This window comes from Argopecten irradians, chromosome 3, assembly GCF_041381155.1.
Source record: "Argopecten irradians isolate NY chromosome 3, Ai_NY, whole genome shotgun sequence".
NCBI lineage: Eukaryota > Metazoa > Mollusca > Bivalvia > Pectinida > Pectinidae > Argopecten > Argopecten irradians.
The window spans coordinates 38433660-38460165 of record NC_091136.1 but is presented as its reverse complement, the minus strand read 5'-3'; the positions used below and the strand labels follow the sequence as shown (position 1 = coordinate 38460165).

The 26506-nt window shown below is 35.2% G+C and overlaps 2 protein-coding genes across 4 annotated transcripts; one reads left to right on the top strand and one right to left on the bottom strand.

Moving 5' to 3' along the window:
• Positions 1–2525: 2525 nt before the first annotated feature.
• On the top strand, positions 2526–13559 carry LOC138318496 (dehydrogenase/reductase SDR family member 7-like). 3 transcript variants are annotated; one of them, XR_011207882.1, is made up of 10 exons: positions 2642–2765; positions 7659–7848; positions 8152–8301; positions 8563–8669; positions 9026–9218; positions 10208–10257; positions 10887–11006; positions 11465–11631; positions 11920–12702; positions 12742–13559. XR_011207882.1 is itself a non-coding variant. In XM_069260916.1 (9 exons), the coding sequence occupies exons 2-9, from the start codon at positions 7725–7727 to the stop codon at positions 12011–12013; spliced, it is 1005 nt and encodes a 334-aa protein (XP_069117017.1). In that variant the 5' UTR covers positions 2526–2632; positions 7659–7724; the 3' UTR covers positions 12014–13559. The 3 variants fall into 3 exon arrangements, 2 of the variants coding, with proteins under 2 accessions (XP_069117017.1, XP_069117016.1); XM_069260916.1 differs by lacking the exon at positions 2642–2765 and adding an exon at positions 2526–2632 and having other exon boundaries at positions 11920–13559; XM_069260915.1 differs by having other exon boundaries at positions 11920–13559.
• LOC138318495 (uncharacterized) lies at positions 12822–26239 on the bottom strand. The gene is made up of 15 exons (XM_069260914.1): positions 26027–26239; positions 25052–25299; positions 24576–24716; positions 24069–24204; positions 22136–22297; positions 21147–21298; positions 20862–21023; positions 20273–20313; positions 19854–19967; positions 19444–19554; positions 19185–19298; positions 17073–17186; positions 16540–16664; positions 15459–15676; positions 12822–14755 (listed from the first exon to the last, which is right to left on the bottom strand). Exons 1-15 carry the CDS (start codon positions 26168–26170, stop codon positions 14533–14535), a joined length of 2205 nt encoding a protein of 734 aa, XP_069117015.1. The 5' UTR covers positions 26171–26239; the 3' UTR covers positions 12822–14532.
• Between the last annotated feature and the right edge of the window lie 267 nt (positions 26240–26506).

Sequence of the window (26506 nt, the reverse complement as noted above, 5' to 3'; positions counted from 1 at the left end):
AGTAAGTGGAAAAATACACAGTACCTTTTTGGTTTCACGGAATTTCCTGAGACGTTCATAATCTCGCCACCGTTTAGATGTTGGCTTGGCCCTTTTCTATGGTGCTGTGCGAATCACGGACTCGCTGTCCAAAGAACAGGAACAGGATGGATAGGTAGGGTCGGACGCTGACTGGTCCAGGGGTAATATCCTGTTGTCCCAACGTTTGTAGTACTATGTCAGTTTCGATTAAAAAACATCCTCGAAAAGTGGCCAATGTTTCCACAAAGGAAACAGTAACATCCGTTTGCTGGACAACACATTGGATGGTTTGAATAGTTACCGTCAAAACGTTACTCTGGTATGGCGAACGAAGTCTTGGTTGGGATCCAGTCCGTGTGATTCCGAATAGTAGAGTTGGTCCTTCTTTTCGTCACTCACGGGAAATACTTGCTTGGCAGTTAAGATATCGGGAAAGCGTACCCAGCGTAGAAGTGGGTACTACCCGGATTCTCCACCAACTAATACGGGGATACTTCCGCACGTTTTGTTTAGTTGTAACTTCGGCATGTGAAACTTATCAATTAAAAATGGCGCTAGGGTATATAAAAGAACATTTGACATCCGATGGTGATTTCGAGGTACACGCCTATCAACATTCAGCCGGTCTAATATGATGCAAAATACAAATGAGACATAAATCCCAAACAAAATATAGCCTCTTGATCCAATATTCTCCTACAGACAATGGCAACCCTATAACTGCTTATTATTGCACCTGTCCAACCGGCGAACGAATGGTCGATATGTGTGCCCAAACAGCTTGCGTATTACGTACTATTATATTTAGGATCGGGCAACATGCAAAATATAAAACCTTCTCAAAAACGTAATTTTATGACGCTCATGATGTAAACCGAATTGAAAAATCTACCTGTTTGCAAAAAAAATCACCAAAAAAACAACAACATAAAAACCTTACCAAATATTACCTAAATTAGAAAATAGGATGGATTTAAAACCTTACATTTCTTTTTATGAGAAGAGAAAATTCTTTGGCTTTAAACCTTACAATTCTTTTTATGAGAAAATGCTTTTCTAGACATCCTTTGTATATCTTATATTTCATTTGATGGAAATTCAGTACCTTCAGCACTTTGTCCTAGGCTAATATATGGAGAGTATATGAAATGAACCCCGAATCTTGTGGCATATCCAGTATTTCGTCAGAACAATATTTTACAGTGTAAACTTAAATGTCTAAAGATATTTTTGAAGCACATATATTGATAGTATCCCAATATTTAACCAGTTTTATCGGCCCTTGAAGTGAGAAGTTTAAAAGCAGGTGCTCCCCATGTCGACACTTTAAAGGGACAATTCATTCTAAGAGAACATTAAAATTTGTACATATATCGGAAAAAACCCAGTTCTAATGGAATTTAGATCAGTCGGTTTTACTGTGATGTACCTCAAAAACCCATGGTGGTGACATGTGTGTGAAATTTTCAAACTCGCTCGCTGTCCGCCATTACACATTGTGGTCAAACTTCTTGTATGCCGAACCCTGTCCCTTGCCCGTAGAGTAATGCAACTTTTGTCTATAACTGCTCAAATCGCTATGACAATAGTTTGTTTACCTTATTAGGTGAATTATCTTGCCTCAAAATCATTTTACCACCTTCGCAGTGGTTATGTAGTTCATTTGTTTAACGTGCGTGACTTTGGCTCGGGTATAGGTACAGCGTCCATATTCTACCTGCTTAATCGTATTGATCAACGATTTGATATTTCAACGATATTAATTAAAATACTTAACAATGACGTGGAATTTGTCAATGTTTAACGTTATTTGTTTCTTAAGAAAATATAGAACAATTCATTTATGCCATATCTCACTTCGTGATTATGTAAAAGAATAAGCCTGAGTGAATTGTCCCTTTAATGTCTCCAAATTTATTCATGGTGAAGATTTAATAGAATGCTAAATTAAACTACATGTTTTATTAATAATATATAAGTAAAATTGCAGTTACTGGCGCATTCAATTTTGACTTCCGGTTAAAAACATACCTTAAATTGATGATATATGGCAAAAATATAAAATCGTGTGAAACACAAAAGAGATACACAGAATTAGAAAATTATTATTATTCCTTCGAGCGGAATGAAATACTCTTGATAAAAAATGCAATCAAAGTTGAAAATTAGCGTGGGCCGATCTAAGCGTCCTGTGCAACTGCTCCTTTTCGGTACTGTTATCTTTGTTAAGGTTGTATTTAGTATGCATTTGTTTCATTAACTCATTAATATTACACCTATGTATATGTAATCCACCTGACGCGCTGATCCGTGTTAATGTTGCCAAATCAATAATCAACAGTTACGACCTCAATGACTTAGATGTGAGCTGCAGATTAAGTACGATACTAGACTGTTCTAGCACATTCATTTGTTTATGATGACATTGTTGGAAATACACTATGCTCCGACCCCAATGACCCCGCTCATGTAAACAAAACAACACACGCAGTACACCATGTGGTTGATGATGGTGAAATCTACCCGTTATCAGGCTAAGTCAATAAGGATTGTTGTGGCGGGAGACGTCAGAAATACCCAGTAACTGATGACCTATCCTGGATTCAGTTGAGTAAGTGAAGGGAATCCCCCGGGGCTATTTATAAGTCATGGCCTAAATAGCTATTGTATATTATGATGAGTTGTCATGTTTACTTCCATAACGGCGGCAACCTCCAAAGGCGACGCATCTACCTATGAACATGGTGAGTTTACTATATAGGTTTACCTACACCATGTATGCTAGTTTATTTCTTTAATTAATTGTATTAATTTAGATGTGTTCTATAATAACTTTTGTTTTTCATATTGTCATACATATGTTTACTTTGATTTTAACGATTTTCGCCTATTGTATTTAATGTTTAAATTACTTGTTTTTCAAAGCAACAAAAAATCCAAGTATATAGTCCCTGTCTTAATTAAATATATGTCATACTGTCCAGGGTATTTTTATTAAGTCTATCGTAGGTATTTACAAGCATGTGCGGAAGTGAATATGACATTAATTGCTTTCAGAAATAGATACCTAATATCCTTGATTTAGCCTAGCGATTAATATAAGTTCATTTTATAAACAATTTCCATTGTCTCTGTTAAGAAGCTATTTGAACGACACGCATTTGAGATTTATTAGAGAGATTTAAGACATTGCAGATGAACATCTTAATACATGTATATATGAAGTTATGCCGAACACTATACAATATATTAGATAGAGGACTGAATCGAGACCAGACAGATCTGGTATCAGTTCTTTCTTGAATTATGTAAGAGTCCAAGTATATTTCAACTAAAATATAAAACTTCTGAAAAATTAAAGTAAACTTATTGAAGGAATTGTATCTAAAATAAAGAATGAAAACAAACATGATGGATCAGGGAATATTTCAACAAATATTATTCACAAGTATTTAGAATGTTTTTTGACGGACTTAGGAATAGTTTTACTGATACTTTGTTGTAGAATCGGGGATAATTTGTTTGAAGTTAGCAATTTTGAGATGATAATAATCTATTTTGCATATTTTCCATGACACCATGGTTAAAAGCATCAAAATTTCCTCTCACGTACACGTAGCTTGAGATTTAGGTCATAAGAACCAGTGTTATGCTAAACACAATTTATTTATAGAAATTCCAATGAAACGCTGGACAGGTAAATCAAATTGTCGCCGTAGCGTCCTTTTTCATGTTGATCATGTCACACTGTAAAACTCGTCCAAATCTACAAACATGCAGGCAATGCATGCTATCGTCATGATTTCTTATCGTCCCAACAGGAATGGAAGCCTTCGTTCAATACCTTCGGCAGTATCTGTCCTCTAATCGGTATCTCATCACCACCATGAGAACCCGTAACAACAAAGATCCACTGTTTAGATATGAAAATAACCACATGTTTTGTCAATGATTACAAAAGCGGGCATCACATTTTAATATTTTGTTTACGACATTAACCAATGAGGGTTTGCAACACAGCAGTCCTATTTGTATTGATATGTGAATAACGGCATATGATACCTTCCTTTCGTACATTTTTTTTATCTGAGTAAATCATATTTTCCCAAAAAAATTAAATGTACATGTATATCCAAGTATGATAATTCATTCTCCCACTAGATACCATTTAAATTTGATTGGACTAAAAGGAAACGGACTAAAACGATTTCTGGAAAAACCCATCAATTTCCTGTGTTATTTGTATCTAATGTGTGTTGTTTATCTTCACTTAAAACACTATAAAAATATTTTGAGTAAACATTTTGATAAAATCAAGTGAAAGGTTAAATAATTTCTTTGTGCGTTTTAAATATAAATATCTCGAAGAGTCAAAAAACGGGTAAATAAAAAAAGTAGCAAGTTAATTTGGCGATTTCGTGCCAAACTGCATTTAAAGTTTAATCTTTTTTGCTGAAATATGTTTTCGCGAATTCAAGTCGGCCTCTAAATACGTGAAAATAGGCTAATTCATATTATAGTGTAAAATGAGTGATACATTCGTTCTAGATATTACGATCACATATATATTGTTTACGCTCAAATCAAGGCGAAATTTATGATTTTTTTTCCACTCCTACAGTGATATTTTGCCATCGTTTGAAACATTATGTATCCTAGGCCTTCGGTCGAATTTAGTGTTCAAAAGTCAGTTTCAATGTGATATACGACCTTTGGTGATTTTGATGCAGTCTGTAACACATATCCCCATCCCTAGGCCTATCCTTATCCCATCCTCGATACTCCAGGGCTTCCGATTATCCATGCATATAGACAACTGGGACAACCAATTATGTGAGCCTGTCACAACAATAAAAAGTCTGTGCTATCTAACATTATTTATACCGCTAGCCTATATCTTACATGTGTCATGTGGTGACGGGAAACCCAAACGGAGAATTCACGAATATTTTTACGTAAGGAATTCCACAAATGATCACGTTATTTATGATAATGTCTGGTTAGTAATACGTTGTAGGTAGTTGACGGGGTCTTTAGGAAATGTTCCCCTTGTAATAGTTGTATCAATATAGGAAATTCGTATCATATTATATCATGCCATTTATTATCGTGTTTATATTTAGTGCTATGCGGTCAGCCTGTGGTTAGCTTATATCCACACACAACTACTTAAAACAACCACATAACGTGTGTACTAATATAAGGTGGAAATTGATACCAACTTACAGATCCAGGGAGGGGATTGCTTTTAGATATGAGATCAATATTCTTACATTATTCCGCAGTAGCCTGCATATCATTCCATATCATTAATGCTTTTGTATCAGTTGAAGCGTATGCTGATCATATTAATCGATTCCATTTATGAATATTTCCTTGTTTCTTTTACTCCCTGTAAACATCTCTGTCTAATTCTTAACAAGACACAAGGAGTGACAGAAAAAGATAAAATGTTAATGGGAAAGTTAGTTAGCCAGGGATTATTTTGAACCCAGAAGTAAAAAAAAACATGGTAATTTTCCTAATTGCTTATGACTAGATACATATATATATGTACTATAGTAAGTACTGTTTAGTAAAGAAAGTTTAATAATATAAAGTTTTTATTCATTCACGTGTAAATAATATCACACTGAACAGATATTAAATGGATCATTAAACAAAGGCTGCTAGAACACCATGCTTCAACAAAAATAAGTCATACGATCAAGGTTAGTAGGTCAAGGTTATCACATAAATAGGTCAACAATATGGTAAAAAGTTCTTAGAAATAAGTGACACCATAGAAACTGCTTACGAAAAGGCGCAGCTACCAAGAAAACTGTTACGAAATAACCAAGAACAGACACATTCACCAGTTACCACGGAAACTGTTACGAAATAGCCAAGTGCAGATGCATTAACCAGTTACCACGGAAACTGTTACGAAATAGCCAAGTACAGACACATTCACCAGTTAACACGGAAAATGTTACGAAATTGCAAAACAGATTCACGATTTTCTTTGAATGGAAAATATTCCCGTGGATTCTTGTATCAAAAGGTACTCGTTTTTTTTTATAGACATACGTATTACATATTGATATCAGTTTTATATATTTTGAAATTTGGGGTTGCAAAATACGCCCACGCTCCGATTTCTTTTAAATGCAGTGTTAAAGGTCAAGGCGCATAACTGATTTAAATATGCTTTTTGTCTTTTTTGAATAGGTCTAAAAGGGCTTGAAATGATATTTTCAAATCTGTAAAAACATGGTCCAGATATAAAGTATGCAATCTACTCAAATGATTTATGAATAAAAACTGTAAAATATTAAAGGATAACCTATTTTGACATGTTTGTGGAGTTAGTTCTTTGGGTCTTTTTTAATAACAAAAAAGAGAAAAAGAAATGATATTTTAGATGAACAACTAGTAGCACTTTCAATGTGCAAAATTGAAAGAACTGTGGGCAGTTTCTATAGGATTCTTAACATAACCTTGAACACCACCTGTAAACATCTATGTTTATTTATCGTTGTCTTTTCACAGTTAAATTGACATATATATAAACATACTTTAACAAATGATATTTCATACACGTTTGTACAACAGCTGTTATAACTATTTATATGTTATTTTACATGTATACAAATGATTATCCATCCAATGTCGTTTGTGAAGAAATAGGCCGAAAAAAAAAATATTTAAAAAAAAAATGTAAAATGATAAATGGACCTGTACTTTCTGCATTAGAATGAACGAGAGGAAAATGATCATTATGGGTATGTCACGATGTCGATAAAACCTTTAGAAATTGTCAGTGCAAAAAAGAGAATTTGATGATAGACAAAGTTCTGCCGATTCATTCCTAAAATGCTTAAAGTTAATTTGTTTTAAAATATCGACGAATTGGTATTGGGTTGTATGAAAGGTTATAGTTTAGCAATGACAAACGTCAGAAATATCGTCATTCAGCACATTTTTAGATTTTAATGTTTTAATGGTGAGCAGTCATGTCTGACATGTCGGTGAGAGAGCATTAAAGCGTATTGTGTGGAGTTATTTTTGGTTTGAAGTATTGTAATGACCGTCATTATACACTTGAAGGTATGTTGATAGATATGTTTATTTAAAAACATAAAGATGCAGATAGATGTAGTAAATCTATAATCTTGCTGCAAAAGCCACGTTCATCACGGCGCAACGAACTTTCATGATTTACACATCATTTCTATACAACAAACGAACTGGGGAAATATCACGGATGTATACCGCAACAACATCAACATCAGTAAGTTTTATCAACTCCTCCGAAAGGCTTCACTTATACATCAGCTTCACCGAAAAGGAAACGTATCTCATACATTTCTAGGAAGAATGCAGCGTATTGTCATTTATGTTCGGTCGCCAGGTTGGAATGAGACATCATTTGCATGTATGCCTAACTTAACCTATGGGATGTCTTAGACAGCAAGTCCTATTCCATCAATGTTACAGACTACCAAAACACAATGAATCATTCCGCGGGACATTGTGTTAAATGTGATTACACAAGCATATTTAAAATGCATCGACAGCAATTAGCAAACATGCAATGTTGCTACCTCTCAATGTTATCGGATATTATCGATTTATCATTGCGTTTATCTTTGCAGAATTCCAATGTCAGTAACCTAGCTGTAACTACGCTATATCCAATCTGTTACTCCGGACCACCGGCCATGGACTGGCTTTATCTTGTTAACGGACTGGCAGCATTATCTGTCGTAGTTTTCTTCATAATGCTTTTGTCGGGAGACAGTGATATATTCCTTCAGTTAATGGAAAGATTCGGCAAATCTCAAGGTATGTGTAAGTTGTTTGTTAGTAAAGAAATTGGAAATATATTTCGTTTGATTGAACCATGTTGTATTTCAATAAAACATTAAACGCTCACTTTTCCGGATCATTTGGTCCATTTCTTTTTGAACTATTATAGAAGTTTCTCACAAATATTTCCTTTATAGTTTGCTCCTGTTTTACCAATTTTCAATTGTAAATTTCAATTTTATTATTGATCGAGATTCTTTTTGCTACCCCAATGAATATACAACTCTATAAATACCGGCATTACCTTTCGATGGTACAATAGTTTCTGTATCTATTTAGAATGCCTGGCTGGCAAAGTTGTCTGGATAACAGGAGCCTCTAGTGGCATTGGGGAAGCTCTTGCTTACGAAATGGCGCGAGCACAATGTCGTCTAGTTTTATCAGCGAGGCGGGAAGAGGAACTAGAAAGGGTCAAGTCGGAATGCATCCGTAAGTTTCTCTTCAAATTACAAAAAAGAAATTACATGTCTAGCTAAACACAATTTTGGCCTTATTTTGTATGACGACGCCGTTGATGAAGCCTTAAGTTCCATTGTGATTTTTTTTCCTCACGAAAATCTTTGATAATTTTTCTCATTTTTCGATATTTTATTTGATATATTTTATTTGAGAATCTTAAAAATCCTCGCAGTATGCTTATGGATGTTTACGCATTTTGGTATAAATGTTTCTTATTGTTCTCACTTTTAGGTGTTGGATGTCTAAATCATGAGGACGTGTTAGTTTTAAAACTCGATATAAAAGAATTTTGCGATCACGAAGCAGCCGTTCAACAAGTATTGAAAACTTTTCAAAGGGTGAGTATATAATGTCAAATGACATACTGATAACACACTTCCACTTGAGTTTAATTATGCGGCTGTATACTGCTCAGTTTTTGGGATTAGACTATACCAAAACAAACCAATTAATATATCGCGTGCTGATATCTCCCTACTAGCTAAGTCGTATTTAAAGCAGTTGCCGATTTGTTTTCAAGTAATACTTTTTACGCATCAATGAATTCAGCATTTGAAGTGATATTTTCGCTTATTTGAGAAATTAGATCGTGACTTAAATTGCAAAACGTACATACTGCAGATTTTAAGGTTAATTGGGCTTCATGACATTCTCTTTTATGTCTCATTGTCAATTGCTTATTTCTCCTACACAGATTGATATATTGGTCAATAATGCTGGTCGCACCAACAAGGGTGAATGGACAACAACTTCCATGGCCGTGGACCAGGAGCTCCTGGCGGTCAATGTCCTAGGACCAGTGTCCTTAACCAGAGCAGTACTGCCACACATGGTGTCCAGGAGCCAGGGACACATTGTAGTGACCAGCAGCGTGGCTGGTAAACTAGGTAAGCTTTCTCAAACTAGACCTTGTCTGCTGGGTTAACAACAGTTAGACGAGAAAAGTAGGTAAGAGCAAGAGGTGAAGGTAAGTTACAAATAGTAGAGTAAGGTATAAAAAAGGATTTAACTTAAAACTAGTATACATTTTTACCCCCTCCTACAGTTGCAATACAAATATCTTCTTCACGTTATAATAAGTATTGCCAGCAAGTTTAATTGAGATTTCTCCAATACTTTAGGAGTAGTAGTCGGTCGATCGCTGTGTCCATGGACGGACAACCTGTCTTCAGGAGGGAGACCGGATGGTGATAAATAAGCATTGTAGTCACTGTTACTAGCAGCAGAGAAAAGACTACTACTTATTAACAAAGTACATGATGTATCTTACTGTCATACCGGCAATCCATTAGATAGCGTTGTTTGCTGACAACACAAGCACAGCAAGAGAACGAGCCATCAAGTGTATCTGTAGCTATTTAAATGAATCTAATGAACTTATGTACCGATCGCGAATCGTTGTAGTTATCAGTATAGTTATCAGTAATGCTTTTATCAGTTTGAGGTTTTTTTAATCATACTGATTATGGGAATATTGCATAGTAATAGTAAATGGTATATATGAATTATACAATGAAAGATTCGTACAAATAAGGCGACAGTAAAATTATCTACTTCTAGTTTTCTTTCAACTCAGGAATCTTCACCTTTTGAGTCGCAGATTAAAATCTATAGTGATGGCACAGCATATCACCCACTAATTAAATGTTGTCTATTGAACACTAGTCACGTAGGTACATATGTACCTTAAAACCTCCATCACACGTCTCAACTTATATTACGTAGATTGGTGATATATTTAACTTAAAATGTTGACGTTATAACTACCTATACAAATAGGTAAATAAAGTATTTATTAAAAATTTTAACGAAAGTAAAAACTATTCATATAGCGTGCATACTGTTAAAGGGTAACTTGCATTTGATATGTTTACAGGTGCAGCCTTGTATGCTGGGTCGTATTTCGGATCAAAGCACGCACTTCAGGTGAGGATGGGCTTAGGAATAAATATCTACGCGGTTCTTTACATAATATTATTTATAGTCATAATCTGTTTTGTCTGTAAAATGTCAGTAAATTGAACAAGTCTTAAAATATAGACTGTGTGCATGGTAATAATGCAGTATACATATTACCAAAACCTGGGAACTTTCAGTACTTTTTCCCAAAGAGAAAATACTACACCAAAAGTGTCAAAGGTTCCGGGTTGTTTTATAATCCACAATCACATCACTTATCACAGAATTTATAAGTAAAGCATTGCCCAGACGGCCGCAACAGTGACAATTTTATAATACTGATTGTCCCATCTAAAATTATTCCAGAAATATAGAACAAATTCTTGAATTCTGATTGTATTTGCTCATATTATCGTTCCCGATTTCTTCGGGGACGAAATAACTGAACTGTGCAATGTAAAGGATATCTTGGACATATATTTTGTAAAAGCCTTTTTAATATTCTAGTTATATGTAGACTTTTTACTTAAAATTTGTAAAATATACAATTATGTAAAGCCATTGTTTAATCCTATGATTTGTTATGATTTGTTATAAATCTAAAATGGTTTTCTCTCGTCTTAAATTAATTTATTTATTTTCTTTCTTATTAAAAGGGCTGGTTTGACGCTCTTCGACCGGAAGTTTACAGCAAAAATATAAACGTTACTTCCATTTGTCCAGGACCTATATATACGAACATTTTACAACATGCCTTAAAAGAAAATGCAGGGGAGGTAAGTGTGATGATATATGGTAAAAAAGAAGAATCGTGAACTTCAATATTTTATTGGTAAATCGCTACAGGATTAATGACTATCCATCGTGACACAATATAATCATTTATGAAAACCATGGTTTGAAACATGTTTAAAGTACAGTCTACTGGAAAATAATATACTATCTCTACGATTTACATATACATCAGCAAACATATACAGCAGAAACAATTTTAATTTCTAGAAGCATAGAAGTATATCTAGTAAATATATTAAAAACTCGACCTTCAGTGATTCATTGATTAAAAAGCATCAAAGTGTAGATTCTGTTTAACATGTTACGCTTTTTAGAAAAAAAGAGATGCAGTAAACTACGGATTTCAAGAAGACAATCGGATCATCAAAAACACTTCCAGAACCAGACTTCGTGAAATCCAACATAACCCATTATGAAACAACTTTAATTTGTCTTACAGATTCTACAGGGTAAGATGGATCCCAATAAAAAAAGGATGTCCCCAATGCGGTGTGCTCGACTTATGACTATAGCTATTGCTAACCGTTGTGATGAGGCCTGGATCTCCACGACTCCTGGTTTAGTCTCACTCTACATAAATCAATACTTCCCCAATACTTTTAAATGGTACGTACCAATGACATAACCATCGTCGGAAACCCACGAGTCCGGTCTCGATCGATTCGTGAGTTTCCTACAACGTGGAAGAAATTGCAGTTTGAATGATAATCACTGTTTGAATATTTTAATCAAATGATTTATTTATATTCTCGTTATCAGGCTCTGTATAACGCTTTCACGTCATACAATATTTATCGGAGTTAAAGGTAAAAGAAAATAAATTCAGTTTAAGTTTCTTGTACGATTTGTTAAATATTGGCAAAATTCATCAAATGATGTTTTTATTTTTTACAGGTGCATTAAAATATTCTCGTCCAGACTGATGGCGGAAATAGACAGTGAACTGGGTGATGGAAATGCTGAGACAATAACCAAATTAAATGCCTGAATACCAGTTGAAGATAAGAGAAAACCAAAGCAAAGTGGGACATTTACTTCATTTGTCGAAATCCACCTTTAGTCCCAGCAGGTGTAGACATTTTTGTTTTGTCTTATCTGGAATCATGTTTCCATTTTATGTTTAATAATCACATATACCTGTGTCTTACATTGAATCATCACTTAAGATAACTTATCCAAGCAATATTTAGATGTGTGATATAGTATTTACAGAAACTCTGCTAATTCCAGTTGCCATGGCGACAACATATAAAAAATGTAATATCATGAGATTAGCATGGTGCCGAAAATAGTTAAAACATTTTAATGATGTTCATGACATCTGACTCTGAAATTTATCGATAAATGTACATAATTGTATTACTATTCCATATGGAGATTTTAGGAATTTCGTTGGTCCTACCGGTTGTAAAAATGCTACAAAAAACAAATCATCCTTTTCTTCAAAAATTGATTTACTCTGCATATTCTATTAAGAAATATACATTATACACAACATTAACGTTTTCTTTGGCCACATGGCTGAGGAATGAAATATTACGTCATTAAGAATCCTTCCAGGTAAATGTGTAATTTTTTTTAAACGAATTGATTTGTCAAAACTGCTACACGCCTCAAATGTTGTAAGACCAACGTAACGTGCACCACATCTAATTTCCTGGCTAGGAATAATGTAAGGTGCACCACAACTAATGGCCTGGCTAGGAATAATGTAAGGTGCACCACAACTAATGGCCTGGCTAGGATTTACGCTGGTGCAGCTGGTGATTCATCATACAAACTACATAGTGACCAAATGTTGTTTACTGGTGTGTAAAATGCATTTTGTAAACAACAACAAAAAATATTATTTCTTATATTCACATTTCAACCGACTTTTTCTTTAAAATTTAATGTTCCAATAAAATAAAACAGCCGGCCAATTGATTGAATCGCGGAAAATCTGGCTCCAATTTGGCGGGAAATAATGTCAAGTTCAGAAAGTACACAAAATATAGTTCCTGATAACACTATCTCTTTCATTCCATTTATGCAATATTTATCAAGCATTTTATTTTCATTTCATTCAAATTGTTTATATTGGAGAATTAAAAAATACAGAAACAATATAGGCCAAATTTGATGCACATTAACACAACTTGCGGAATTCAGTGTTCCGGTGTATGTATTCTTGCACGTGAACCGACTGCGTTTACACAGTTTGTAATGTTATATAGCAAAGAGAAAACGGAAATGTAAAGATACAACTCATTTTAATCTTCACTGTGTTGATAAGTGGTTGAGAGCATATGTGTTATATACATAATTTTCCCAACCTTGGCATAAACTTATAGATTGCGAAAGCTTTCGAATTCAAATTGAAAGTTTTATTTATTGTGTCGTACAATTAAAAAGTATGAAGTCCCCGTTTATGAAATAATATGATTAATTTGTAATTATACCGTGGTTGTATTAGTTGTTGTTGTTATATATTGTATTAATGCGTTTACAATTCAATATATTGTTTTGTTGTTAATAAATAATGTTAAAAATAATACATGTATTTTGTTGACGTTTAAAGAAACAATGATAACGTCTTATGTTTTCCGCCGTCGTCGATGTATGGAAACCCTCGAAGGTAGTTTCAGAACACCATTTTCTTACATTTTTCAGTGAAATATGAAGTAAATAAAAGCGATATACTTCTCTACTTTTGCGCGAAATTGACGTAATATTTTTTGTGCAGAAATATGACGTTATGCTCACAAAAATACGACGTAATTATCGCAATGGCAAAGAACTCTTACAATACTATGGCGGAATAACCTTTGTCAAAACTAGTAGTGATGGTCTTCTGTAAATGTAGCGGGAAAAGAAATGTAATAAATAGAATATTCCTTGTTTGATGAATACCGTTAATATTTCATCTCCTGAAGAGGTAACTGTGATATTTTTCACTCGTACTTCGCACTCGTGAAACTCGCACTTCGCACTCGTGAAAAATATCAAAGTGACCACCTCATTCGATGTAACTGGTATTCATCATGAAATAAGTAATATCCTCTATATAACTCAAACCTTACTTGCAAACCGTGGGAGGTTTGGTGTCAATACAATCTAGGAAATACTCTCTCATTTCGTTTCTATTTACAATTAAAGAAAAAAGTACTGTGAACAATGACACAATTTCATATCCCATAGCAACATTGAAGGCAATTATAAATAATTCACGGAAATCTTTCCCAGTTAGTTGTTTCTATATATAAGCGCAACAGGTGTGCGCATAGGTGACCTGACTTGGTAATAATTTATAATAGAGAAAGGTATCCATGGTGTGTAATAAGCATGGTAATAAATAGAGAAAAAAAAATAAGATCGCTCATTTCAGCACAGAACTATGAATCCTTCTAGTAACCCAAAATAGAACAACCCCAAAATAAGTCAAACAGGTTGGTTATACATCAAACAGAGGTTGGGTTATAAGTTATTTTAAAGGGGCGTGTGAAAGGAGCCGGTGTATTATACAATTCACCAGTCTCTTGTCCCGTCTATATAGCTGTCATCACTCAGTCTGTCGCCTGTCTTGTGAGTGGTATCGTCTTTAAATGCTGCTCTGTATATGTTTGGGGGTTGAGGTGAGAGGGCCAAGGTTGTGACGTCACTGGGTGAGACAGGGGAAGTCCGACCAATCAAACTTTTATTTGACAGTGATGACCCTGGTCGATGAACTGGCTTTCGTGCAAATCCACCCCTAAAACATATAATAGGATCGACATTTGAGGTGATTAGTTTAATCAGTATTTCATTCATATATTGATATACATACATACAATACATAAACACATTTCGGAATAGGAAAACAAGCTTTGCGCTTATATAAATTCCATTCCCTGAAATAACAAGCCAAATTAAAATTCGGCACTGGAAACATCTTTTAAAAAATATGTATATGGAAAGTTTAACGCCGAAGAATATAAGTGTACATAATAAGATGTGGTGAATACAAGATAAATACATACCATGAACATACATGTGGTGATTACAATATACGAGAATGGATTCATAGTTCTATTAAAATTTGGTATACATTGTTATAAATAAACAGCCAAATTAACGCTGATGAAATTGCACTTAAAAAATCGTTTACTTAATTTGATATCTACTGCTAGAAATATTTCTTCGTTTTTTGATTGAATAGCTATCATTTCCCCAAAATAAAGTTTTTTTGTTAAGAACAATATCGTATTGATGTAGTGTATTTTGTTTGATTATAGTATAGTAAAAACATGATATTATAAAATGAAGATTAATTTCGACTGAACTACAGGTACAAAGAGGGGATTATTTCCATGATTTCACACAAACATAAACGTTCCAGTCTACAATACGTATATTACTGTCTTTCTAAAAATTTTAAAAGGTTATAAAGAAAATTAAACTTCTAGCATGATTACCTGGTTTGATCTTTCATACATTTAGGCCTGATGAAGTAGTGCCACAATGCAGCTAGGAAGGCTCCGACAGCTGCCCCAATAGGCAACCCTATCAGACCAGCTTCTAAATCGTCTTTGTCTAGACCGTTGGTCCGAGCATCAGGGGCAGGAACAGGCACCTTGACTGGTTTTCCGTCCACATGACACATACAGTACGAATCATCTGGAGAACTGCATCCCTGTATACATATTTTGTTATTTGAAAAATTAGGGATATGACTTAAACAGTTGTACTCAATACATGGAGTGATATCATTTCTAGCTAAGAGTAAAGTGAAAAGTATCAATACTCGAGGCGTATCTTTTTTAGAAAAATCTTCCGTCAACATACTCGTATTAGCAAGTGCAAATAATTGTGAATAATTTCACAGCGCGAACATTAGTGTATCACAAACAGTTTAAAAGCTGAATAATCGAATAAATTAACACGCGAAATTATCCGCGTTCCATCGACAATAATGATTGAAGAATTAGGTTAATTTTATAGCTCAAAACGAAATCGTCTATAGGCTATCGAATGGATATTAGAAAACACTTGGCTTAGTTGAAACGTATATACACATATATTCTACTACATACATAGATATTGATGTTAAAGGAAATAAAGTATTTAATGAAACAGTACACAATACATGAACTACTTTGTGTCAACCCATTATGATGCGAGTTATCGTAAGCATAGTTTAATGTTGTTGTCTGTGGTTAAATAGCATTTTAATATGGTATTGACAATGCGTGCATTTGGTGTCACAACATCCTTGTTTCTTCCCTATTGATTAATAATTAATATCTGCTCAAGTTTTAATTTCATCTGAAAGTTATTTAAGAATAGTGTGTTTAATATGTTGGTGCTTTTGAAATTATGTGCTTATGTACTTACTGGACTTCAACAGGTTCGAGCAATGATGACAAATTGATCACATAACTTTAACTTATAACACATTTAATGACCACAACCATATATAAGTACTGTGTTACTAGAGAAATAAAGTTTATTGTTTCACAGACCATTAAAACTTTTGTGCCCACACTATTTACTTGCCTTGTCCTGAACTCTTTCGCAGTTTAGGCCGAGATAATCCCCTGGACATTCACAAGAATAGCTGTTTCCGTGTCTGGTACACACACCTCCGTTTTGACAGGGGTTAGGAAAGCAGTAGTCGATTTCTACAGAAACGATATTTTTATTATTATGGGGGTGCTTTTCCTGGTTCCATGCTATTCATATCTTGCTATATGCTTGAAATGATGATTATCAAACTATCACGAAAAATTTAATTTCAACACATATAATTCCAAGCATAGAGGATCTTCCACGAGTGGCTATGTTTAGTTTTGGTTTTTTAATTCACTTCCTATTTACAGCCAGGGTCATTTTGGAAAGTGTTGTATATTCATGTTGCGTTTTCTTGTATAGTGGAATTCATGTCCTTTTTATATTTATAGTGCTATATAATTGAAACATGCAGCCGAAAGCTCTAAGAAACACACCTTATCAGAATATCTTTAGAGTTATTGAGTATTTCATAAATAAGTGATATTTGCCATGTCACTATATTATGTAATATGACATACCTGTTTGACATATGTTGCCGGTGTATTTGATTGGACAGCGACAGATATATTCACCAACCAAGTCCTCGCACGTGCCTCCATTCTGACAAGGGGAAGAACGGCATTCGTCTACCTCTGCAACACAAAGTTTACCTTTACACTAAACTGACTCGAAAACCTTAGTGAGGAAAATATTTAAATCCATATGATATTCTGTATTTGTATTCGAGAAAGCTGCTTTTGTAAGAAGGTTTTGAAAATTACGTCTTGTGTTTGTGAGCGTTTTACCATGGTAACAGTCTAGAAACGAAATGTCATGGATAGCAGGCATATCTAGGGCGCCAACCTAACATATACAAAAAGGGTTGGGAAGTTGAGTAGAACGCGTTTAAAAATATCAACCGAAAAATCTATCTATCGGATGCAGGGACGGAGGCAGGGAAAGAGCCAAGTTCAAAAGTTCAATTTCCTCGCATATTGTGGTTATGGTGTCATGTATTAGTCCTTCTTCCTTAGAAAAGAAATGTTATAAATCAATGCAAGCAGAGACACAAAGGGGCGTTTCTAGGACTAAGAAGTTTGTTTGCTTGTTTGATTCAATTAACGTCCTTTTAACAGCTAGGGTCATGTATGCAGTGTGCAGCGTGTGTGAAGTGCGAGGTGCGTGTTTTGGAAGACTGTGGTATGTTCGTGTTGTGTCTTCTTCTTTAGTGGAACGGTTGCCCTTTTTATAGTGCTATATCATTGATATCACTGAAGACACAAAGCAAAACACACCCCAACCGGTCACATTATACTGACAACGGGCGAACCAGTCGTCCCACTCCCTGTTTGCTGAGGGCTAAGCAGGAGCAGAAACTACCACTATTATAGACTTTGGTGTGTCTCGACCAGGGGACAGAACCCAGAGCCTTTCTCACAGGGGCGAACGCTCAACTCAATGCCAAAAGTAAGGCGGTGCCAAGGGAGGCATTAGGAAAGATAAAGTCAGTTAGAAAGAAGAGAAATGATAAGATCCTAAATTTAGTCGCCTTTTACGATCATGCAATAGGGGCAGCAGGTACAATTCTAACGCCCTACTTGCAGAGCCCAAGATAATCTATATCTTAATGGAAATAATTTATTTATTTGAAATCAGATAACTTACCATGTTGACTGTGTGTCCCACAGATAACATACCATGTTGACAGTTGTGTCACTCAAGTAACTTACCATGTTGACAGTTGTTGTCCTCAGATAACTTACCATGTTGACAGTTGTGTCCCTCAGATAACTTACCATGTTGACAGTTGTGGCCCTCAGATAACTTACCATGTTGACAGTTGTGTCCCTCAGACAACTTACCATGTACAGTTGTGTTCCACAGATTACTTACCATGTTGACAGTTGTGTCCCTCAGATAACTTACCATGTTGACAGTTGTGTCCCTCAGATCACTTACCATGTTGACAGTTGTGTCCCTCAGATAACTTACCATGTTAACAGTTGTGTCCCTCAGATAACTTACCACGTTGACAGTTGTGTCCCTCAGATAACTTACCATGTTGACAGTTGTGTCCCTCAAATAACTCTCCATGTTAACAGTTGTGTCCCTCAGATAACTTACCATGTTGACAGTTGTGTCCCTCAGATAACTTACCACGTTGACAGTTGCGTCCCTTAGATAACTTACCATCTTGACAGTTGTCTCTCTCAGATACTTACCATGTTGACAGTTGTGTTCTTCAGATAACTTGCCATTTTGACAGTTGCGTCCCTCAGATAACTTACCATGTTGACAGTTGTGTCCCTCAGATAACTTACCACGTTGATAGTTGCGTCCCTCACATATCTTACCATGTTGATAGTTGTGGTCCTCAGATAACTTACCATGTTGACAGTTGTGTCCCTCAGATAACTTACCATGTTGACAGTTGTGTCCCTCAGATAACTTACCACGTTGACAGTTGCGTCCCTCAGATAACTTACCATGTTGACAGTTGCGTCCCTCAGATGACTTACTACGTTGACAATTGTATCCCTCAGATAACTTACCATGTTGACAGGTGTGTCCCTCAGATAACTTACCATGTTGACAGTTGTGTCCTTCAGATAACTTACCACGTTGATTGTTGCGTCCCTCAGATAACTTACCATGTTGACAGTTGGTTCCGGAGTATCCCCTTACACACTGGCAGCTGTAGCCTGTAGGAGAGGTTATGCAAGTGCCGAAATTTCGACACGGGTTGATTGCACAATTATCCCTATCTGAAAACAACATGTAATAGAATTATTCCTGAATAATTCATATACAAGGTAGTGAAACGGATAAAACCACTAAATGGAAATGTACATCATGACATTTAGAACAATACAAAAAGAATGTATATCAAAATGCACGTTTCGAACAGACCTTGGCACTGGTTTCCAGTGAAGTCACGTGGACAAAAACAAACAAAGCCTGCTACACGATCCCAACAGGTACCCCCGTTAGCACATGGCTGGCTGGCACATTCGTCTATATCTGTGAAAAGTGGGACATTTCATTTATTTATTATTGCAGTCAGCTTCAGCAATACCCGAGTAAATTTATAAGACTACTGCTTATCTAGTAAATTAAATCAATTAATTATTCAAATAAATATCACGAGTTTCCATATAAAACAAATTTTCAATAATACATTATATTTATACATATGTGCTGTCAAACACCATAAGTTGTTTGACAATAAATTATAACATTTAAAACGTGGTATATCCCGTCGTATTTATATAATATAAGTACAGTTATTAGAGATGTGCCTTGTAGCTGCTAGTTTTTACCTGATTCACACGTGTTCCCAGTGAAGCCAGCAGGACAACTACATTTAAACGTATCCCGATCTAGGGAGCAAGTCCCATAGTTATTGCATGGTCCACTGTCACATGGGTGGACGGCTGGCGTTAAAAACATACAAAACATTATCACAAAGAAAAAATTATTTCAACAGAGGAAATAAAAATTATTGATGTATACAGGATAATTCTCATAAAGTAACATACATGCACAGCTGAAAATTTGATTACTATAATTTTAGGTAGTAATGTGTTCATTAGTTTCGTGCATTATGCATTCCTTCCGACTTCAAATATGATGAAGAATATAAAATCATACACCCCGTAAATCAATCAGTATTATGGTTGGGTTCATATTTCTTTGGAATGAGATATTTTCGCTGTACAATATGGATAAGTGAACTTACCATCAGCAATGAAAATAAAACAACGCTGGCTACTCGTGATGCTGTGAAACGAAAATGTGCAAATACTTGATAGAAACTTGTGGAATGATTGGTTAAATAATAACTTAAACAAAACAATATCATTCCAACAGAAAATATATATGGTTAATGCCACGCTGATATCAAGACTTTCAAAATAAATTAATATTTTATTGTTAAATGCTTTGAATAAGCAAACAACGTGTTAATACAGTGAATACAATGCTATTTAAAAGAAAACGCGCTATGAAAAGTTGTCCTAATTTGAAAGCCAACTGCTATGGAATTAATCACATGTTTTTTCATTGTGAAACATGCATAGTTATGGGATAAAAAAAGTTTCCCTCCAGCCAGGATTTGTTAGCACACTAATTCCAATGATTAAATTGTACTAGTAATGTATACAGTCAAACCTCTCTAATATGCCGAACAAAGAAATAGTTGTCTTTACGATCAATTGGCATTTCTATATAAAATAAATAGTGTTGAAATGAAACATCTACAGATCTAGAGTAGGCGTCGAACGCATACCACTGACAGCGCAGTATCCTGTTTTACCCCCGAAACATACTTATTTGTGTCGACTGCTTGGAAGCAAAATAAGTTCTCTCCAAATTGACTGCTGTCCGGTTTCCATGACAACTCAGAGTACCAAACATTTGTCTGGTTTATGTCCTGAACCAATGGTGACCAAACAACACCATACGGTGTAGAGACGATGAACTCTTTCAATCTAAAACAAAAATAGAAAATTACAAGCAATTACCTGCAATGTTCAGGCTATGAAACAGGTTAAGATGAAATAGATTTACACAAGAAAAACACTGAAACAGACTATACTGGATATTGGCCTTGCCTTATAAAAGGTTTCGCACTGGCATATAGTCTCAGGACTAGTGTTCCGTTGGATGGTACCAGAAAGGTAGTTCCCTCACTTGGTGTAGGGGACACGATTGTCGGAGCAATGCTACAGGCGGATGATGTTCGGTCCATCGTGTGTACAACAAACTGCAACAGATATAATATACACTTAAATATGTTTACTGTGAACAATTTATTTGTGAGGGCAAGGTATGATCACAAAATATGTAAATTTGTTTGTTTGTTTGATTAATTAACGTCCTATCAACAGCTATGGCCATGTAAGGACGGCCTCCCATGTATGCGGTGTGTTGCGTGTATTTTGTGCGAGGTGTGTGTTTTGGGAGACTGCGGTATATTCATGTTGTGTCTTCTTGTATAGTGGAACTGTTGCCTTTTTACAGTGCTATACCACTGAAGCATGCCGCTGAAGACACCATGCAACACACCCCAACCGGTCACATAATACTGACAATATGCGAACCAGTCGTCCCACTCTCTGTTTGCTGAGCGCTAAGGAGGAGCAGAAACTACCACTATTACAGACTTTGGTGTATCTCGGCCAAGGAACAGAACCCAGAGCCTTTCTCACAGGGGCGAACGCTTAACTCAAGGCCAAGAGTAAGGCGGTGCCAAGGGAGGCATTAGGAAAAATAAAGTCAGTTAGGAAGAAGAGAAAAGATAAGATCCTCTATTTAGTCGCCTTTTACGATCATGCAATAGGGGCAGCAGGTATGATTCCAACGTCCTACCTGCAGGGCCCATTTCTAAGAGCGTTGTGTGAAATATTTCTCATAGTATCTGCTAGAAATATAAAGATTCTCAAATCTGATTGAAATCATATCGTGCCAGTACTAAGAAAATTTCCAGTGATTTATTTAATTGAGGACAGTATATGACCAACTTGGTGGATGCCGTGTATGCATTAAATAAACTGTATAGGCTATTGAAATCCGTTGATGTTTGCCGATTTGATCACATTACCTGTAGAGGGACGCTGCTAAGAACTTGTGATCTGGTTACATGTGTATTATCTAAGAAGATGTCATGGGTTGGTAAATCTTCCACTGTTAACAGAACCTTGTACCAGGCGTTATCCATGAACCCTGTCGTAAGTGTAGGCTCTAGTTCTAGGCGACAAGGTGACTGCAAAACAACAGAAAATAACAATGGAATCGAAGTTGATCGTTTACACATTCGTATGTTTTAACTGTGAACTGAATAATTGTCGCTTTTGTAATTTCACTAGTGTAATTTGTCATATATCTCCATTGCATTTGTACATCTATCGTGTTCCGATATCAATTATGTAGATATACTGTGTATAGTGAGTATTGCCACCAAATTCGTCGTTATCCCTACAGTTATTAAGGACCAGTATATATATTTTTGATATTTACATGGATATGAAATTAAATACAATCTAAAATCCCCGGAAAGTCTTTGCAGAAGGTCAAGATCGATTAGGACATGGTAAGAAGTAACTATGTATCGTCCCATATCTTAAAGGCCCACTACCTTTCCGAAGCAAAATTTTAAGGTTTCTTAAAATCATTAATAACAAAAGAAAATATATATCGATGGCTTAAGATGAGGTTACAACACCAAACATATGCAAGATTTCCTGTCTAATATACGATAACAATGGAGATTCATTTCGCTGTTTTGCCATCTGGCGCAGTGAAAGTCAACTACCGCGCGGCATTTAGGACGACGGCGGGAAACATAAAACGACCCGCGTTATGAAAATTAAAATTTTATTTATTCTAATTAAACAGTTCTGAAGGTGATGATAAGTGTGCTAGTAAACGTATAGTTAATAACTTCTGCGACGCTACAAAATTATTGATCATGTTTTACATTCCTATTTTAAAAATTAAAAGTCGTTTCGGAAAGGTAGTGGCCCTTTAAATAGGTTTGGCTTTTTTAATCTATCTTTAAATAAGAAGATTTATTGACCATGTATGTCAAATATTTTTCATCGTTAAGGAATATAATTAAACTCGTATTTAACTTAGACGTGTAAAACACTTTTGAGTCGATGATGTAGAAGACGCTTATCTTTTTCAGAATTCAGAATGTTCTTATATAGGTAGCAGTGTACAGTAAGACCGAATGAGATTTTTATTAAGCAGAAAGCCCCTGTTTTATTATATGCATAAAAAATTAAAAAATGTATATGTCCTAAAATTGGTGAATTCAATCTAGAGAATTATATGCAAGCTTCACATTTGCATAAAGAAATTCCCCAAAATGGGTTCGAGATTAATGGTTTAGAGGATATCCGAATGTGCGTCTAAGATGGAAAAACTCAATACTGTAGCAGCAGAAATTGATAGCCGGGGTACTAGGTAAGATTGCTCAAAAGTTTAATGATATACCTATGTCGAAATAGGCTCAGTTCCGCTATCACGGCAGTGATGCTTGGTTTTAAACTGTGTTCAAGAAAAAAAATTCTCCTATAGGGGGTGAAATTTTGGGTTGAAAATCCCAATTTTTTGCATTTTTTCAAAAAAACAAATTTGGTTACCATGGTTTTTACAGGCTCACAACACCACAAAAAGCAGACTTGTCCAAAAATGAACTCTGCATAACAATTGCAAATGTTGTGTAGATTACAAATATATATACTTTGATATAGATGTCATTTAAGGTTAAAAAGCTGTGTGTACATAATTAAAGCCTGCACTTAATTTTGCTGATTTTTTCAAATCTACTGTACACTGCCACCATAGGAGTTTAGTGTCTTCGGATATTATTTGGTTTAATTGTAGTCTATAATTATCAGAGGTTGTTTCGGTCGGTTTACGAAACCTTTGTTTTTCCAGTACTTGTTTGATCCTAGTATAGGAGCCGGAGTTCTGTCATTCATTTACACCATTACAGAATAGGTCAAAGATCCTTTACTACTACTTACCTGTAACAAGGTAGCTTGAGGTAAACCCAAACAATCAGTGCCACATTCTGCACCACTAGCCCACCGACAAGTCGTCACATCATCGTCCGGGTCCGCAATAGGTATATTTATTGTACTCTTACACCCAAACGGCACCCTGGGATCATAATAGATATGCGTATTCAATCACAAATTTCTGGGAAATACTGAACAAAGGAAGTACATTGAAATAAAAACTCGTGATTACTCGTAGACTTTAGCTTTGTTCCATGTAGGTTGGTTGGTAGATTATGATCTAACGCCCTATTTATATTTAGTGTCCTTTACAGTATGTAATGCCGCATAGTCTGAAAAGTTACTCAGGTTTTGTTGATTTCATAGACAATCGCGTCAAATTTAGCCTTAATACTCCACTTCCTTCCATCATAATTATACATTATTAAAGTGGGCGCATACTTGTAAATGGACAAATGGATTACTATACGGCACAATCTTGATACAGGACCCTGAGGAAGGAAATAGACTTACTGGTAGACAGGCATACTGGCTGTTACAGGACTGTTGTTTGGCTGACCAGAGTCACTTCGTATCCTCATGTCTCCTCTGGTCTCTAAGTGGAAATCCCCGGACTGTCCGTAACTCACGTTAAGCCAGGTCCGTCCGGTGTATCTGATAGTGGGACATTGTGGTGAGTTAGTGTCGGTGAGATGTTTACTCTTATTAGGTTTACCGACGGTTTTAGATTATGTTGCATTGTAAAAGAGAATGAATTAATATGTGACATCCTCTCGTTGATGGAACCCTTATCACCATTACTTAGTTTTTAAAAAGCTTGGTCTCCATGTATTTGGGCTCAATTGTTTTTGTTTTTTAAATTCATTTTGTTTTTATTTTGCTTTTACTGGGTTATAAATTAAAATTACAAAGATGATTACACACTCATCTAAATATAGCTGTGTATTTTATTTAACCAGAATCGGATGTTTTATCGTATTAAAACTTACGAGACTATGAAATGACCAGAGTTTGGAAATGTATATTGAAAATTATCCTGGCCTTGTTCCCATCCTTCATGAACGTCAACTGAACTACATATGTAGTTGACGTCAGTGATGTTTCGGACAGACGGACAGCCGGATGTGCATTCCCAGAAGTCATTAGGCAATCTTGTTACAGGTTTACCAAGGAGGCCACTGTTACATCCGGGTCCCACGCCATAGCCATAAGCCAGTCGGTAACGAAAATTAACTGGCTGAAAATGTGAATCATTTTAAATGTGATATCTTAACAAAGCTCTTCTGACTGATTTGAAATTCAATATCATACATTGTATTTTCCAATTATACACTTATTCATTTTGTATGTAACCCATATATCATATGTCTTCACTTCCTATTCCGTTTAACACCATATTAGAATAATATACTAAATTGTAATTTTCCTGTAACGATGTCGTCCATCCACTATTTCATAGTTGTTTAAAAAGTGTATGTGTTTTCACTCATCCGCAGTTGTACACAAAGTCTCTCACTTTTATACCAAAACAATTCTATTTGTACATTATTTTCCTGAAGCATTCATATTTTTCCCGGGACTTTTTGTTTGTTAAGATAATAAATAATAGAATCGATTAAAACAAAACTGAGATAGTACATTATTTAAATTTAAATTTAATAATTTCATTTATTTCTGTCTGAATATTGTAATAGATACTGAAAATAATTACACAAAAATTCGTAACGCAACAGATTAACGTAAGTATATACTGGAACAGTGCATTAGTAAAAGAGCTTCGTTATTCATAATGAAGAAACTCTAAAACGTGTTTTTCGATGAACAAACAGTAAGGGTAACGGATGGCCAATGGCTGCAACACTAATGATTATAGTAACAATTATTAGTTGTACATGTAACTGTATGAATCATATATAGTTGAAATCTAGTTCCGTCCTGAAACTTTCACAATATTTTAAACTTACCGAACCAGTCCCATCTGTTCTCCAACTAATTGTCCCTCCTCTGAAATGATCACAAAACGTCGGTACTGCGTTAAATATTACTAATCCAAAGATTTCAAACCACAGAAAAGTAATATACGATAGTTTCTGGTTTTCTTCCGACATCTTTTTATATTTCACCAGAATTGAGAATTCAATATGTAAACATAATGAAAGTCCTTTTAGTATGTAAAATATTCAACTCCAGGACAGATATCGATATTCAATCATAGATTTATTGGTATTTAAAACGAAAAATCAATATAGTTAGTCTTTGGTTTCAACGCAAAATATTGCACATAAATCAATGTACAGATATATAGCCCAATATTTCGATAGATATGATTGTTTACAAGAGTTGGTAAATATACCAGGCAGCTTTCTATTGGCGAAATCACGTCCACTTAACATCACAAGAGTCAATATCTTACTGTTATCAGTAGTTGGTGACAGGGAACACCC

What these genes read in the sequence shown, in the direction of transcription:
- LOC138318496 (XM_069260915.1), top strand. An exon ending in AAGATTCGGCAAATCTCAAG is followed by an intron (nt 7,849 to 8,151) that starts GTATGTGTAAGT and finishes GTATCTATTTAG; the next exon opens with AATGCCTGGCTGGCAAAGTT. An exon ending in GATCAAAGCACGCACTTCAG is followed by an intron (nt 10,258 to 10,886) that starts GTGAGGATGGGC and finishes TCTTATTAAAAG; the next exon opens with GGCTGGTTTGACGCTCTTCG.
- LOC138318495 (XM_069260914.1), bottom strand. Translation starts at nt 26,170, where the DNA reads ATGTCGGAAGAAAACCAGAAACTATCGTATATTACTTTTCTGTGGTTT. An exon ending in TGGGAACACGTGTGAATCAG is followed by an intron (nt 19,555 to 19,853) that starts GTAAAAACTAGC and finishes CACTTTTCACAG; the next exon opens with ATATAGACGAATGTGCCAGC. An exon ending in GCGAAAGAGTTCAGGACAAG is followed by an intron (nt 15,677 to 16,539) that starts GCAAGTAAATAG and finishes ATATGTATACAG; the next exon opens with GGATGCAGTTCTCCAGATGA.